Raw genomic sequence first — 16523 nt, 5'->3', positions numbered from 1 at the left:
ACACATCATTTGTGGCTTTCACGGACCGTGGGAATTTCTCATTGTGTGCGCTAAAACGCAGCTTTGCTTCGATGTAACGTTTCCACCTCTTATCTTTGTTCATTCAAATTATATGGTTAATCTATATGGCGTTTTGGGACAACTTGTGCGCTAGGTGGTAGTGTTTGCAACCGGTTGGTTCACTTTGGATGTTTCTATTTGAACCACTAGAGGAGCCCTTTGGCGTCATAGGAAGACTTCGGTATAGTGGGATTTTACAGTGGAGCGTTGTTGCTAGCGCGATGATGCTAAGCTAGCTGTCAGCCAGACATCCGCGGGTTTTACTGCCGAGTTAGCTGCCAGATGCTCCCGGTCATATCCTTCTTGCCATCTTGACACCCCCTCTACATTCCTGGACGAATTCGTGTTGACTGACCAGAGTCCGCGAATTCAAGTCCATTCCAGAGCTAACCTTTCCCCCATAGCGTGACTAAGCTTGCCGGCTAACGAGGGTGAACACTCGGAGAACCGGACTGACGAGGTAAGTTAGCAAAAAGCGCTAGCGGACTGTATGGCTAGTGGTGTCACCATCGTGAGCACAGACGCCTCCAATCGGGGAAAACAGAGGTTTGTAGAACGAGGAGGCCGTTTTTAAAACGCGTGTGTGCCGACATATTCATATAACTCTCAAAATGACCAAACTACCTCGCAGGCCTGTTCGACGCCGGTGGCCAGTTAGCGTCAGCTAGCTATTAAATTTACCTGCTCGTTCATTGGGAGTGTTTGCGATTGGTTCGCCTGAAACAAATGATACTAATTTAGTGGCGATATTTCACTTCGTAAAATGTATTTAATTGCATTGGCAGATGATGAGGCTGCTCTGGAATGAAGACTTGCGCTAGCTTGGTCATATTGATGATGAATCTTGAATAGTTCGACTAGATGAATTGAATCCGTTTACGTTATTACAATTTTAACCTTTACATTTAGGATAAATACAAATGTGCGCACCGGAGTGAGCGTGTACGTGACTCCCATTTGGGCGACACAGCTCTTTCGACGTTGTTATCAGTAGAGTTTTAAAGCCGGTCGTGAGTTCAGCTGTTAGCTCAGATCGGCTCGTCGCTAGTGACCCAACTTTTGTTTTTGCTGTGTGCAACTTAGCAGAGTTCCACTTCAAGACCACACCCAGGCAAGATGTCCCTTCATCAGTTTCTGCTGGAACCCATCACCTGCCACGCGTGGAATCGCGATCGGACACGTAAGGCTCGGCTCCTCTCCTCATTCTGCTGCCGCATCGGGCATTAAACCACTCTTCTGCCTCCATTTAAACTGACATCTCTCGTGTGTCCGAGTCCTTTAAGCTTGTTTAGCTACTTGTTTTAAGAATGTGTGTTTTTTTTAAAGAGTAGTCCTCTCAGGATTTGACAGGAAGCTCACGCAGGTCAAGCCTGTTGGTACATCTGCATTCCCATCTTGAGGAACTCTTTTCTTTTCCTCCAGAAATTGCCATCAGTCCCAATAACCACGAAGTTCATATCTACAAGAAGAGTGGCAACCAGTGGCTAAAGACCCATGAGCTGAAAGAGCACAATGGACACATAACAGGTGTGTAATCTTTACTCAGGGCTGTGGGCTAAATCTCCCACAGTAACTGCTGAATAGTCCTGTGGTGCTTCAAGCTTGTACTAATTCACTTTTTGGTTATTTCCTTATCATTTGCCCTTTCTCCCACCAGCTACAGTATTAGCAGGACTCTACGTGTGTTAATTGCATTAAAAATAATGTACGCATTGATTAAAACATAATCCCAATGGAGTAACCTATTTTACACCCAAGTTGTTCCTTTGGTATCTTGGTTGTGTCGTGAGTGACTTCTTTACCGGCCTTTTAAGCACATTATCTCATCATTCTGTAGGTATTGACTGGGCTCCTAAAAGTGACCGTATAGTGACATGCGGAGCCGACCGTAATGCCTACGTATGGTCGCAGAAGGAGGGGGTGTGGAAGCCCACACTGGTCATCCTCAGGATCAACCGAGCTGCCACCTTTGTCAAGTGGTCTCCGCTGGAGAACAAGTTCGCGGTTGGCAGCGGCGCTCGCCTCATTTCTGTCTGCTACTTTGAGTCGGAGAATGACTGGTGGGGGTCTTTGTCTGCCCGGTGAACCAGGGCGTCTTCGTTTCTCACTGATTTCCTGATAAATATTTTCCCCCGTCCTCCGTGTCAAATCTCAGGTGGGTGAGCAAGCACATCAAGAAGCCTGTCCGCTCCACCATCCTCAGTCTGGACTGGCACCCTAATAATATTCTGCTGGCCGCTGGATCCTGTGACTTCAAATGCAGGTCAGAATTGCACCTTTACTAATGAATCCAAAGCCTCACAGTGACCAAGGCAGTAATCAAAGAAGTGAGCAGAATAAACAGCTAATGTCCTCCCCTCCCCTCCTCTGTTTTCTCCCCGCTCGTCCCTCTCTGGCCTCCAGGGTGTTCTCAGCCTACATTAAGGAGGTGGAAGAGAAACCAGGTCCCACACCCTGGGGCAGCAAGATGCCATTTGGGGCTGTTCTTGCAGAATTTGGAGGAGCGGGTTTGTATCTATGCCTTCATATCTGATTAAAAATGGTGTCCTGGAGTGAGATTTACCCAGGCTGCCCTTTTTCTATTCTTTGTGTATATCAGGTGGAGGGGGCTGGGTCCATTCAGTCTCTTTCTCAGCCTCTGGTAATCGCCTGGCCTGGGTCAGTCACGACAGCACTGTTACTGTGGTGGACAGCTCTAAGACTGCCAGGTAAAATACATGATGTAGAATTTGCTTTGTCTGGCTTCTTTCCTTGGGTTCATTCATCTTTTTTACCAGCTCAAAATGTAGAAAATACCAGTAAATATGATCATAGAGGAATTTTAAATGAGGAAAACTCCACCAGGGAGCTGCACTATAGGACAGAATAAATCTAATCTCTAGTGTGCATGAAAAACAGCCTCTCCTGAGAATCTAGCACCCAGTGCTGTTGAATGAGAGGGGGTGGAGGGGGTCTTGAGCCTGACCCCCTGCTGGGGGGACTTGGTCTTGTGATATTGTGCCAGATCGAGCTGTAGAATGCACCAAATCAAGGTGGTGTTGTGCCTGCAGGTTTATGTGTATTTTCACTGTTTGCTCCACACAGTGCTGGTTTCTAAGATGTAAGTAAGATGAGCAAAAAGCTGAGAAACCAGTCGGGTCAGAAGCAGAGCGGCGCTTGAGTTTCCCAGCCACTGAGACGTGTTTTGTCAGGGAAAACTGCAGCTGGGCTCTGGTGTTTAATTTCTTAATAGTTTTGCTAATTTGTGCGTCTGTGTTTAGTCCCTCACAGCTGAAGACGGAGTTTCTCCCACTCCTCAGTGTCATTTTCGTTTCAGAGAACAGCGTAGTAGCCGCAGTGAGTATAAAACACGTTCACGCACCTGCGCGACGCAAAGTGAAACCGCGGCATTTTTAACCTGCTAAATGCATCTTCAGGGCCACGACTGTTGCCCCATGCTTTTCCGTTGTGATGACGGCGGAACGCTGACCTTCGTGTCAAAACTCGACCTCCCCAAGCAGAGTATTCAGAGGAACATCTCTGCCATGGAGCGCTTCAGGAACATGGACAAGCGCGCCACCACCGAGGACCGCAACACTGCGCTGGACACACTGCACCAGAATAGCATCACGTATGTCAGCTTTGCTGCTCCCACGTGTCTTATTTATGGCTTTTAATGAGGATATTAAGTAGTGTATATAGCATAAGTGCTGCTGCGTCATAGCGGCACGACGCAGTCGACCTGGAGCTCGCTAACAGCTTTACCATCAGAGGGCGGTGTGATACAGACAGCTGACTGGATTCCCTGCTCTCTGTCATGATCACTGAGATCCAGCCGCTCAAAGCTGATGGTTGTCTGACTGTTTATAGGACTGTGGTGGACCAGAAGGAAGGAAAACTGCAGATCAGGCCTTGACTGAACCGTTGTGCTCAATGTGATCACGCGAAATTAGATTTTTTTCCCCCAAGACGCGTGATGGTCGGCTATGGAGGCAAACACTGGCACTTTCATCAGAAACAACTCTGTCATTGGATTCTATCCCCAGCCACCTCCCCACGTCCTCTCTTGACTCTGTTTCTGTCCCTCCATTATACGTCTAAAACTTTGTCTCTCTTTTCTCAGCCAAGTGTCTATCTATGAGGGGGACAAAAGGGATTGTCGTAAGTTCTGCACCACGGGCATCGATGGAGCGATGACCATCTGGGACTTCAAGGTACAAACACACACCTGCTCACCTGTCCTTGCTGCCCCGCACGCACGTCCCGGCTCTCATGACGGTGTTTTTACCTCCTCAGAGTCTAGAAGCTTCTATCCAGGGTCTCCGCATCATGTGAAGGAATCTTGTGACTGAATGAAGAGACGCCGCAGCCTCACTATTTAACCACGCCCTGACCTTTGACCTCCCCCAACCCCCCTCCCTTCCACCTCACCCTCTCCTGCGACACAGCCAGTAACACACATAACTGACCACCTTATTGAGTGTCTGCTAAAGCACTGATCAGACCATGACACACTCTTGTGGGTATGTGCAAACACAATAACACACACACCACACACACACGCATACATATAAACACAGGCTGACGTGTGACATCACTGTTGATTTATTTTGTTTTTGTTTTTAAATGAAGGTTAACCAGGTGTCAAAGTGGAAAGGTTCTCTGACACGTATTAAAAAAACGTGACGTGAAAAGTGTGTTTTTATGTACTCTAACCTCCTGTACCAAAAGTTTGATCACTAAAAGGTGCGTTTTATCCAAAAGTCAGACCGCGCTTCACCACAGATTACCCTCGACCTGATCTCCGAATAACAAGGTTTAGCCGACCAAGAGGATGTCTTGGGTTGCGGGTGTTCCCGGGCGCTTCCAGAGCCAGGCTAACGTTGATATTCCGAGCTCATGTTGCTCGCTGGCTGTGGACGGCTGATAGGAACCTGACGGTAGAGAAAGCGGCTGTTCGGCACGCGGCTCTGTAGCCACTACACTAAAACTACAAAGATGGAGGATTTCTATGTAAGTGATCATAAGATAGACATGAAAATAAAGATAAAATACATTTACAATACACAAGTGACCTGACTCTTCTCTCTTTTTTATTTTTTGAAGCCCACTTTTGGTTTAAACGTAGGTTCGAGTACGAAGTTCTGTTCATGAAGGCCTATTTTTCTGAGATCCTGTAATCTTAGATGAAAATCAGGCACTACAGACACTCAGTTCTGCAATTGTTCCACCACCTGCTTGTTTGACATATAGAAACTTGAAACGAAATGTTTATCAGTTTGTGTTGAGTTAAAGCAGAGAGAAAAATGGTTATGACATTAATAATAAAGCATCTTAGCTTATTTCATGATTGTAGCATGTGAACTGCATCTATCACAGCCTTCTAAACTATGCCAGTACGTTAGAACTTTTAAAAAAAGTGGCCAAAAATGACCGAATTGAGAGATTTTTAAGGTTCTCAACTGCTAAATACAACAAACATTTGGGAAAAGTCTGCAAAAGGTATTGAGGAACTCTGGAAACATCATTTTGCTCGTGAGGCTTCTTGTCTCCTGGCCTCACCCATTCCTGCAGCAGATATTTCTTCCCTCCCCCTTTCCCCTGTTCCTCTTTATTCAGGAGTATGTCCCACCCCTTTTTTCTTTTTTCTGCTCCACTCATCCTCCACTTCCTCCTTTCACGCCCTTCAGGCTCCTCCCACTCTACCGGCGTCAACAGAAACAAAACTCCCCTCCCTCCAACTATTGAACATTCACTCACACCAGCGTTACACCCATGATCCTCTCTGCCTCTGCACACACACACACTTCCTGTGTGTGTGTGTCTCCCCCCCCTTTTGCTGCACCCTCCTCCACTTCCCCCTCTGACCTCTCCTCCCTCTCTTCAGCTCAGCTCCACTCTTCCTGAGCTCACTCTGTCGTTGGCGTTCGTGTTGACTGGCCAGAGTCCGCGAGCTGAGCACCCTCATCTTTTATTTGATCTGCCACTTTCACCCCCCCTCTCTCTTTTGTCTCCCCGCCTCTCTGCGGCGTCTCACCCGTTCATCCCTCAGGGTAAGTAGCCCAGAAAACATTTACCAGTTGACTGAGTTTGCTTTGACTTGTGTGTAATGCAGACAGAAAAACTGGAATGCATTTTCAGGGAGGGGGTGGGGGTGGGGGTGGGGGGTTTGACGGTGGCAACAGGCAACTAGTCAGCTACTCTCAACAGTAAATTTAGGGACTATAGAATAAAAGTCTGTGATTCTGCTTCCTGTGCTTTCTAAAGGTTTTGAGGGTGTGTGTTCCCGCTATCATTCTTCTCATTCCTCTGAAAGTCTGGGTTTCATTAAAGCCTTGGAGAGATAAGATGACAGATGGGTAAATGCAGCCGATGTGTGTTTTATCACGTCAAAACAAAAAGGGGGGGCATGATATGGCTGCATACCAGAGGTTTTCTTTTGTGTTTTTTTTTTCCATTATAACTTCTCCTTTTCTCGATTTGACATTTTTTTTTCTACCAGGTTCCTCAAGTCACTTCCTGGTCCGGTTCTCACGTCTGATTGGTCATGGCGTACCACAGCTTCCTGCTGGAACCCATTAGCTGCCATGCCTGGAATAAAGATCGTACCCGTAAGTCTGTGCTTTGAACCATCTCAGCTCTCGGTCACTCACGGAACATCTTGCTCTATCCAGAACCCCCAGAGAACAAATGGTATAACAGTCTGAGGCCTGTGATTGGCTCCCAGGTGAGAGAAGGTATTTCCTGTTTCCTGTAAGAGCAACGTCCCTTCTGAGAGGCCCAGGAAATGGCGACGTAACATTTGCGGTTCTAGTCCTGATGTCGCACAGAGGTTTCACACGACTTAAAAAAAAAAAAGCACACTGGAGCTGCAGAACTGCTGCTGTAAGACAAACAAGACTTCTGAGTCATCTGCTGACTAAAATGTGCAGAGTTTTGTACACTGAAGGAAGGAAGGTCACAGTGGTGGTAGTTTGAGTGTGTGTGCTGCCTGCAGGCAGCTCTTGTGCACGCACATTATGTTTCTGTGCTCTTGTGAAGCACTCAGCTGCTCCACATGGCCATCATTTCCACTTCCTCTGTTAATTACCTCTAATAATAAACTTCCCAGTTCTCCTGTTGTGTTATGGCTCTGAATGTGTTGTCCTGTTTCAGAGGTGGCGCTGTGTCCCAATAACCACGAGGTTCACATCTACAAGCAAGAGGGGAGCAAATGGAGCAAGATCCATGAACTGAAGGAGCACAATGGGCAGGTGACAGGTACGCTGCTGCTCTTGGTTCTGCTCAAGATATTGCAAATATATGTTCAATATCATAACTGATGGAAATATTTCAATGGATTGATGGTTGAGCCAACTTTTGGCTACATTAGCATAGCTTAGCATAACACAGAAGTGCTCAAGTTGTGCCAAAAACTCTACCATGGTATTAGCATCAGTCTGCTAGCCTTGTCTTCAAAGGCAAATGCAAATAACGAATCAGCTGATATGAACTACTTTTATCTTAACAGGTGTCGACTGGGCTCCTGACAGTAACCGCATCGTCACCTGCGGAGCAGACCGCAATGCCTACGTGTGGACCCTGAAAGAGGGCGCGTGGAAGCCCACCCTGGTCATCCTCAGGATCAACCGAGCTGCTCGCTGCGTCAAATGGTCGCCACAAGAGAACAAGTTTGCTGTGGGCAGCGGCTCTCGTCTCATCTCCATCTGTTACTTCGAGCAAGAAAATGACTGGTGAGCGTCTCGAATGCACAAAAACTGCTAGTCTTGTTAGTCATGTTTTCATGGAGCATCCATTTGTTTTTGTGTCTGATAGGTGGGTGTGTAAGCACATCAAGAAGCCCATCCGCTCCACCATCCTCAGTCTGGACTGGCATCCCAACAATGTCCTTCTAGCTGCTGGATCCTGCGATTTCAAGTGCAGGTATTTGTGAATCAGACTCCGACTTAGATTTTGAGGAAAGCTCCTGTTGTATAAAAGGGCCAAAGAAGAGAGGGATGAAACTGGCTTAAAATGTACAAAGTGGATCCCAAAAGTGACCTAAAACTGCTAATATGACCATAAAACCTGAGTTAAACTCACCTATCTCTCATCCTGACCTGAACAGGGTCTTCTCAGCCTACATTAAAGAGGTGGAAGAGAAGCCCGGCCCCACCTCTTGGGGCAGCAAGATGCCTTTCGGGGAGATGCTGTTTGAGTCCGGAGGCTCTGCAGCAGGTCAGGCTGCAGGTGGAGGCGGTGGGTGGGTCCATAGCGTGTGCTTCTCACAGTCCGGCAACCGCCTGGCCTGGACCTCCCACGACTCCACCGTGTCTGTCGCAGAAGGAGGCAAGAACAGCACGTAAGGGAGGGTGGGCCAGCATACCTCTGTGGGGGTGGGTGTGGGCGTGTGACCTCTCTAACCATTGATGTGAATCTACAGGGTGACCAGTTTGAGCTCAGAGACGCTCCCCCTGCTGTGTGTCACCTTCATCACCGAGAACAGCTTAGTGGCAGCTGTGAGTATTCGACTTGAGGGATGTTTCTCTTGACTCTTCCTCAGCCAGTAAATCATTATTTCCTCCACATTCCTGCAGGGCCATGACTGTTTCCCACTGCTGTTTGTGTATGACGGCACAAAATCCAGCCTGACCTTCGGGGGCAAGTTGGACGTCCCTAAGCAGGCGGCCCAGAAGGGCATCAGTGCCAGGGAACGCTTCCAGAATCTGGACCGTCGGGCCTCAGAGACCCAGTCCACCGACAAGGATCTGAACACCCTGCACAAGAACAGCATCAGGTAATGAGGGATCAGGATGCAGGTTTGGAACCTTTGACAGAAATGACACTGTTCTCATCACTGTTTGATCATTGGTGCAAACATTTCAGCCAAATATCAGTGCTGCAGGGAGGAAGAAACCAGTGCACCAAGTTCTGCACCACTGGGATGGATGGAGGAATGTGCATCTGGGATGTCAAGGTATGGCCTGATGTTTATTTGTCTGGAATCATGTCTGATGTGAACAGTCTTGAAAATATTCTACTTTTTTCCAGACTCTGGAGTCTGCAATGAAGAACCTGAAGATAGTCTGAGCTGGAGATTACATCACGTGCACAAAGAATTTTCACTTCCGGTGATATGAAGAAAACTTCTGCCTTATTAACCAAAGCTTCACTGCCCCTGTTATAATCAGGTTTTTTTGGGTTTTTTTTATGAGCTAAACTTTCCAGCTGGAGGTCAAACTTAAGGTCAGTTTTTTCAATCCCTCTGATGCTCAGAGGGCCTGACCCCAGGTCTGTCAATGGTACAGAAGGAGTTTGATAAGCGTTATCATGCTGAGCTTAAAGTTTTAATTAATCAAGACTGAAATGCTGCAGTATTTTTCCAAGCTTATGCAGGTCATAATATGCCATTAATAAATGATTACCATTTACGTCTGTGAGAATAATTACCTGTGTGCATGAGAGAGAGAGGTAATTCATGCTTCAATTACTATAAAAGTTGAGCTTTGCAGTTCTTCATGCAGTTTAATTTATATAGTCCCTAAACAAAGCAATATGATTGATGACGTTCGCTCTCTTGTGTTACAAATGAACTTCAATTTCAACTACACAAATCATTGCATTCTTTTAAGTGAAGGCATGAATGATTAGCATAGATCCAGTTTTCTTTCGGCATCCCACATCTGCTATTCATGCTTTATTGTGAGATCACAGCTCTGCCATTCGGCCACGATCACGTACCAAACATCATTATTTCAGGCTGACACTGACCTTTTCTTTAACAGTGATTTTTTTTCTCCCTACTGTTAATGAACAGAAGAGCAAGCTAGAGCAAATGTGACTAGAAAAGCGGATTTTAATTATTCACAGTGATGTATTAGTATTCCACTCCACATCTCTGATGTCATCATTCTGACGTCACTGGGTTAGTCTGCGGATTCTCCAGCTTCACCAAAAACCTGTAAATATTTGTCATGGCATCATTATTGATGCCCATGTCTTATAGAGCGACGTGTTTAAACAATACTGATTTACTGGGTGAGCATTATGCCATCATATCAAAGCTTAAATCCGTTTTTATTTATTCATATCGTTTTATTTCACATAAATTCGCTGCTATAGCGCCCTCTTAAGGCCAAAATCCGAACAGCAGGCAGAGGAATGAACTCCGCACGGATCTCCAGGGCCGTGAATCATTCTGTCAAAAATGATGTGTGGCAGCCGTGAGTGGTGGAAAAACGACCCTCCCCGCTGAGTCGTGATGAGAATTGTGAGAGAGAGAGAGAGGGAGAGAGAGAGCACACCAACATCAGCAGCACCGCTGTGCACCGTCCACGACGCCTCCACTTCCGGACTAGATCCTGTAGAAGCTGCTGGCTCGGGATGCTGCTTGAGATGAGGACAAGACGACGACGTCTTCCCGGTGCATCGGAGATGTTTGCAGACTTGCTGTAGACCCCAGACCACCCCAGCGCGTCAGCTTGGAGGAAATTCGGGCTAAAGCCGCACTGTCTTTCTGCTGTCAGCTGTTGCTCATTTCCACTGTAAATGAATCTTGTAAGGTAGGTGGAAGAAAATCGTGAATCGTCTTCTTAGATTTCAAACCGCGGTTCGACAAACGCTGTCACAGTTTTGCCACGATATGTTTCATTTTATCTAATGATGATGTAATATTCCTGCATCCCAAGAGTCTGCTTTCCTTTATTACACACACACACACACACACAACACACACACACACACACACACACACACACACACACACACACACACACACACACACACACCTGTCACTTCCCTCCTCCTCATCATCGTTCTGTCTCTTCCTCTCGTTAAACATGGGCCCAACGTTATCTCCCACGTAACACTGGTCACATTCAATTTAGCTTGATTATATAATTTGTTTTGAGATAAGAACCGAAAAAAAACCCTGCAAATGTATTCCCGAAAAGCTTGAACAGTTTTAGAATATTTAACACGGGAGTGGAATCATTTTTAGGCATCATTTATTCATTTAAAACTCGTGTGTTTTAATATTATATTGTACAACCAGTCGTGCATCAGCTGTCTTATCACTTTTATCAAAATTGAGGGTGAATTATGTATCTTATTTGTGCTGATATTAATATTTCCTCTGTTCGCATGTCTGTAACAATTGATTCATTGATTTGGAGGCTAATATAAAGCAAATCTTTACTGATTTTTAATGATCAGTAACACAATTTAACATGTTTATTTAGGGGAAGAGCTTTGGCTCAAGCTTTTAAAGTGGGATTGTAGATTGTAATTCCAAAATAGAGATGTTTTATCAATTATCGATACGTGAAATAATAGGATTATAGCAACAATAATTCTGGGGGTTTGTTTAAAATACTACTGGAGGAAGACAGAAACGTCTGACCCTCAAATACACTCTTAACAAAATACATCTGAATTTATGCTTCATATTATCATTTTTTTAGTTCATATTACTGTCTCTAAATCATTTATTTTGCTCAAAACTCTTGCATATACACAGCAAATACATTTTCTTTCACCCAGTCAGCTGTGACGTAGCAATAACAAATAGAATGTTCCTGTTTAACGGAGGTTGTGGTCTTTCATGGTTCACTACAGCAGCTGAAAATGAGCGTCCGTCTGTCCATCCTGCTGCTGTCACACCAGAAGAGTTCGGTGTTTCTGCCACTCGGCTCCTCTCCTCCCTTCTGGGGCACTTTTCTCTTGTCTGCTAATTATCGGCCACCTTGATACACTCAGTAATGTCCTGGCCAGGCCTGGCACACACATACACATGTGCACACCCACACTCAGACGCAAGGGAGCAATGTTATTATTAGTGTGTATTCTTTGGGGCAGGGTTGTGCATTTCTGTGTCAGTATTTATAACTCAGAATGAGTTTCTATCTAAAAACAGCTGCTTAAAGATGAACCTGGTGATCGAAGGTGACTAAATGTATGTGACGTTGACGCAACGTCTACATACTCAGTTTTGTCTCCTGTGTCTTTGTATCTATAGAGAGAACCTGACCCCACTCAGCCTTGCAGCAGTATGAGCTGCACAGTTTGAAACCTCTCAGTAAAGTTCTATAGGACGTTTACCTCCACTGTCCACAGTTCCATAGACAGTTGGACCTCTGTCAGATGAAGTGAAAACATAATCAGTGTGTGTTTTAATCATCAGTGCAGAATTCCCTTTGAATCTCAGAAGGTTGTTTGTGTGCATGCAAGAGAAGAGAGGAAGCATTAATAAATATGGGTCCCTTAAGAAATTTGCAAGATGCAACATGGGGGCTGTGTGTGTGGGCGTGCGTGTGTGCGCGTGTGTGTGTGTCACGCAACTGTGACTTCCTGTGTGCTAATTTAATCACCAGTGAGCAGGCCAGAAACACAGTTTAACAAGTGGAGAGGGATGCCGAGGAGATGAGAGGAGAAATAAAAAAAGGAAAACAGAAGATTCCAGAGTGGGGAGTGGGGTTTCCATGACGATGCTGACATCACTGGTGCAGCCGTTTGAGTCTCTGCGAAAAACCTTCAAAGGAATAAATTAAATTTATGTGCGACTGTCTTCGCACGTGTCCCCAGATGAACCTGCAGATGTCAGTTGTTAAGAGATCACCAGGAAAACCTCTGGTTCAGTCGGCCTGTAGTTAAGCGCTGTTGCCAGGCAACAGCAGACACGGCAACAGCGTTGCTAAGAAAAAGGGGAGGATGGGGTGAAATTGCATGAGCGGCAACTTGATACAAACGTTGGGTGTTGTCGAACTAAAAACAAACAAAAAAAACAACCTGAAAACTGAAAAGTCTCTTTTGAAATAAAGAAAATAACGAATGCGGACGCACGGAAATACCGCGTTTATGCAGCAAATGCTCAACGTGACAATGACTCCCTGTCCTGTGGTGTGTGTGCAGGTTTATGAACAGCCGCGTTCCTCCCAACAAGAGATACCAGCCCACCAATTATGAGCATGCTGCCAACTGCGCCACACACGCGGTAAATGCACCCGGGCGCACACGCAGGCCACTTTAAGGAACCCTCAAGATGAGTAATATGGATATAAAGTCAGTGTAGCTCAAAGAGCTTGCTGGTGTGTTTGTGTGCCTCAGTTATGGATCATCCCCAGCCTGCTGGGCAGTTCAGTGTTACACTTCCAGTCAGACGATCAGTGGGAGCGCCTGTCGGCCTGGGTCTACGGGGCAGGGCTCAGCTCGCTCTTCATCATCTCCACCTTGTTCCACACCGTCTCCTGGAAGAAGAGCCATCTACGGTACACAAACACGCACACATATGCGCCTCAGCACGACACAGACAGGACTGTAGCCGTGCAGAAGGTGGATGTGGTTGATTGATGGTCCCTTTTCTACTGCAGAGACGAAGCAGAACTTCTTTGGGTTTTTCAATGTTTCAAAATGGAAGTAACATAAGCCTACACACACACACTCACACACACACACTCCCGATTCATTTTGTGGTCTGAAGCACATTGTTGCTGCGTGTAGAAAGGGAATTTCTGATACCGTTTTCCTTTTTTTTTTAGGTCGATGGAACACTGTTTCCACATGTGTGATAGGATGGTGATCTATTTCTTCATTGCTGCCTCCTATGCTCCCTGGTACTAAAATTAACCTGTGTGTGCACGTAGCTTTATTCTTGTGGTCTGTAGTTATTTGCTCGTCTTCGTGCTTTTCCAGGCTCATCTTGCGGGAACTGGGTCCCTGGGCGTGTCACATGCGTTGGTTGGTTTGGGTCATGGCTTCTTTTGGAACAACCTATGTTTTCTTCTTTCATGAGAGGTGGGTTTATACACCTGCATTAGTCTGAACACCTTAATCAATGAAGAGACTGAAGGATTAATTTCCATAAATAAATGTGACCCAGTATTGATTTTGTGTACATGCCTTTATTGGCCTCTGGGTATCGGTATTTCCCCAGTAAAATGTATTTATGTTTTGTGACTTTTCAAAAACAAATCTGCTGAAAAACGAAGAAATGTTGACACCGTGAATCTTAATTGTTTCTTTCCTCATCAGGTACAAACTCATGGAGCTGATCTGTTATACAGTGATGGGAGTATTTCCTGCCCTGGTCATCTTATCAATGGTGAGCGTCGAGTTAGCCATCAGATTGTGGTGTTTTATTATTTTCCCACTATAACACATTGAAAACATCTTCTTTTTCCCAGCCGGAACAGTCGGGGCTGTGTGAGCTGCTGCTTGGCGGAGCTTGCTACTCTCTGGGGATTATCTTTTTTAAAAGTGATGGCATCGTTCCATTCGCTCATGCCATTTGGCACCTGTTTGTGGCGATGGGAGCAGCCATACACTACTACGCCATCTGGAAGTACCTTTATGCCGAGTCCCCCAGTCAGGTCCAGACCTCCAGATGACAGAGCTGACCTATGACCTTACAAGGACCACCTGCAGTTGAGATGATTTTCATGTGAGGTGCCTGCCAAATCTGAGGCTGCCTCCGTTAAAAAAAGAAAACCTCAATCTCGCCAAAATGAAACTGTACATTAAAAACACAAATGGTGCATTCAAATGATCCTCCACCACCTCCTCCGCAGTGACTCCACAGCCATTTAGACCATCAAACAACATGGAGCCATGTTGGATCAGTTTGTGCACAAAGTGTTGAGAACATTTGACTGCATCATTGATCAACATCCCGACATGCATGGATTGTTCCAGATGCTACCAACTTACACAAATGCTGTTTGCATCTTTTTAAAAAAAACCAGATACATTTCAGTGTATTTACTTTGGGAAACCCAGGCATTAAATGAGGCAGCCTGCTTTTAAAACTAATCTGGTTCAGTTTTCTGATTTCAGATTTCTGAAGACCAGGACATAAATATCAACTTTATTTTTCTCTTATTGAATCTGCACATTTAGAGTCAGTATTCAAATGTCTAATATAGTTCAATCAATTCTTCCTCTTCATCATTAATTTGTTGTTTTAGTTCACCTATATACCTATTTAACAACTATAATAATTTACTGTTTTCCACAGAGTGCTAGTGTTATTAATGCTATTCTGATTATTTGTGCAATCTACATTTTATGAAAGTAGATAAATTCCCATCAGTGGTTTTGCTGTGATTTCTACATCAAGCATGTCTGCACAACATTTTTATTTATGTTGAAAATGTGCTGGTATTTATGGTTTCAACCTTAGGAGATTTAAGCTGTGTGTTTCTATCATTTATCAGGCTGTTCTTAAGAAAGTAATCTGATTTATAGACTATATCTGTGACGTCATCTTTATTTTGTTCTAACGTACTTATGGTTACCTTCATGATCCTGAAGTAAATTCACAGTTGGACAGAGTTACGCGGTCAAACCGAAGAGGATTTGTCACTGCCAGATGACTGACGCACTGCCATAACTTATAGCACACGGCTAAACACGTGCATCTCACACTTGAAAGGAAACCGAAGCTATAGTGTTGTCGAACAATCCGATTCAGTATTAAGACATCTCAGGTGTGTCGACGTGCACAGGTGTGTGTATTTGTATGTATCCTGTTCTATATGACTTCCATGAATCCAAAGCCTGTAAATGGCTGAGTCTATGTTTACACATACACGCATGTACCTTGAACACTAAGTATATTTACCATGTGTGTGTAGGTCGTCAAGTGTTAAACTGTGTATGTTTGCCACTCAGTGTGTTTGGACAAGCTCCTAAAAAGTTTCATTGTTGCATCTTTTTGGTTTGAACTGTACCAACGAGGCTGCGTGAAACTGCTTTCACCTCTCGGTCCAAATGTTCTGTGCAAGCTTTACATCATGTTAAAAATGTACGTGACCAAACAGGAGAAAGCTTTAAATCAGGTAGAAACTGAGACACAGCAACAGTTATGTTTTGTTTCTGTAATTCATTTATTTATTTCTGTAACACATTTATGAATCACACCGTGATTGTGAAGTGAATGTGACAAACACATCCTGCAGCCCGGAGATTAGAACGACCATAAATGGAATAAACCGACACCGGCTGTGTCGGTTTATTGGAGGAGCAAAAAGGATCATCTAATGTGTGTCTCTAACGTCCTTTAATTTTAAATGTTATGATTGTTTGTTGTCCATGGACCTTTTCCACATTTAACAACCCCCCCCCCCCAAAAAAGATAAAAAGCATCCTGCTGGGAGGAAGCATTTAGTGAGATGATGATGTGTTTTATATCTCTGTAACTCAAACGTGCCCACCCAGATTTGTAAAGACTTTTATAAACTCAGTGAAACCTCGGTTATAGACACTCTGTGATTGTTGAGCTGCTGACTCTGTTCTCGGTGCTGCTGGTGTTTTTCTCTCTCACTTGTATGACACTGATGATGACATATAACCTAATCTTTACCTCCCTGGTTTCAACACATTTATTGTGTCTGTAGTGCTCATGTGCTGTTGTAAGCCCATATGATGCCGACAATGCTTTTATCTTTTCTATTTCTCTTGTAATAATAAAAAAGTTTTCATGCCTCATTGTGCCAGAGTCAACATTTTAT

At 44.9% G+C, this 16523-nt stretch overlaps 3 protein-coding genes across 7 annotated transcripts; all 3 read left to right on the top strand.

Annotated features, from left to right (window-relative positions):
• The first annotated feature begins 81 nt into the window (after positions 1-81).
• On the top strand, positions 82-5109 carry arpc1a (actin related protein 2/3 complex, subunit 1A). 4 transcript variants are annotated; one of them, XM_057034866.1, is made up of 11 exons: positions 82-606; positions 1147-1240; positions 1483-1587; positions 1898-2120; positions 2216-2323; positions 2464-2567; positions 2660-2768; positions 3321-3396; positions 3477-3670; positions 4163-4253; positions 4336-5109. In XM_057034866.1, exons 2-11 carry the CDS (start codon positions 1177-1179, stop codon positions 4372-4374), a joined length of 1113 nt encoding a protein of 370 aa, XP_056890846.1. In that variant the 5' UTR covers positions 82-606; positions 1147-1176; the 3' UTR covers positions 4375-5109. The 4 variants fall into 4 exon arrangements, with proteins under 4 accessions (XP_056890846.1, XP_056890847.1, XP_056890845.1 ...); XM_057034867.1 differs by having other exon boundaries at positions 1144-1240; XM_057034865.1 differs by having other exon boundaries at positions 84-520.
• Positions 5110-5932: 823 nt separating this feature from the next.
• arpc1b (actin related protein 2/3 complex, subunit 1B) lies at positions 5933-9449 on the top strand. Of its 2 annotated transcripts, none has more exons than XM_057034862.1 (10): positions 5933-6092; positions 6542-6650; positions 7195-7299; positions 7550-7772; positions 7855-7962; positions 8147-8380; positions 8462-8537; positions 8616-8815; positions 8905-8995; positions 9070-9449. In XM_057034862.1, exons 2-10 carry the CDS (start codon positions 6587-6589, stop codon positions 9106-9108), a joined length of 1140 nt encoding a protein of 379 aa, XP_056890842.1. In that variant the 5' UTR covers positions 5933-6092; positions 6542-6586; the 3' UTR covers positions 9109-9449. The 2 variants fall into 2 exon arrangements, with proteins under 2 accessions (XP_056890842.1, XP_056890841.1); XM_057034861.1 differs by having other exon boundaries at positions 5935-6092; positions 6526-6650.
• Positions 9450-10167: 718 nt separating this feature from the next.
• On the top strand, positions 10168-16498 carry LOC130526898 (monocyte to macrophage differentiation factor 2-like). Its single transcript, XM_057034903.1, has 7 exons — positions 10168-10580; positions 12928-13009; positions 13123-13283; positions 13554-13628; positions 13708-13809; positions 14047-14116; positions 14199-16498. The coding sequence occupies exons 1-7, from the start codon at positions 10567-10569 to the stop codon at positions 14400-14402; spliced, it is 708 nt and encodes a 235-aa protein (XP_056890883.1). The 5' UTR covers positions 10168-10566; the 3' UTR covers positions 14403-16498.
• The last annotated feature ends 25 nt before the right edge of the window (positions 16499-16523 follow it).

Source organism: Takifugu flavidus, chromosome 6, assembly GCF_003711565.1.
Source record: "Takifugu flavidus isolate HTHZ2018 chromosome 6, ASM371156v2, whole genome shotgun sequence".
In the NCBI taxonomy this organism is placed as follows: domain Eukaryota; kingdom Metazoa; phylum Chordata; class Actinopteri; order Tetraodontiformes; family Tetraodontidae; genus Takifugu; species Takifugu flavidus.
Note: the sequence above shows the minus strand (reverse complement) of the source record. Positions and strands in the feature narration are given on the sequence as shown.

Coding starts and splice junctions, on each gene's coding strand:
- arpc1a (XM_057034866.1), top strand. CDS start 1,177: ATGTCCCTTCATCAGTTTCTGCTGGAACCCATCACCTGCCACGCGTGG. Junction 2,324..2,463: donor TCCTGTGACTTCAAATGCAG/GTCAGAATTGCA, acceptor TCTGGCCTCCAG/GGTGTTCTCAGCCTACATTA. Junction 3,671..4,162: donor CTGCACCAGAATAGCATCAC/GTATGTCAGCTT, acceptor CTCTTTTCTCAG/CCAAGTGTCTATCTATGAGG.
- arpc1b (XM_057034862.1), top strand. CDS start 6,587: ATGGCGTACCACAGCTTCCTGCTGGAACCCATTAGCTGCCATGCCTGG. Junction 7,300..7,549: donor GCACAATGGGCAGGTGACAG/GTACGCTGCTGC, acceptor TTATCTTAACAG/GTGTCGACTGGGCTCCTGAC. Junction 8,381..8,461: donor GAAGGAGGCAAGAACAGCAC/GTAAGGGAGGGT, acceptor GTGAATCTACAG/GGTGACCAGTTTGAGCTCAG.
- LOC130526898 (XM_057034903.1), top strand. Junction 13,810..14,046: donor GTTTTCTTCTTTCATGAGAG/GTGGGTTTATAC, acceptor TTTCCTCATCAG/GTACAAACTCATGGAGCTGA. Junction 14,117..14,198: donor CCCTGGTCATCTTATCAATG/GTGAGCGTCGAG, acceptor TCTTTTTCCCAG/CCGGAACAGTCGGGGCTGTG.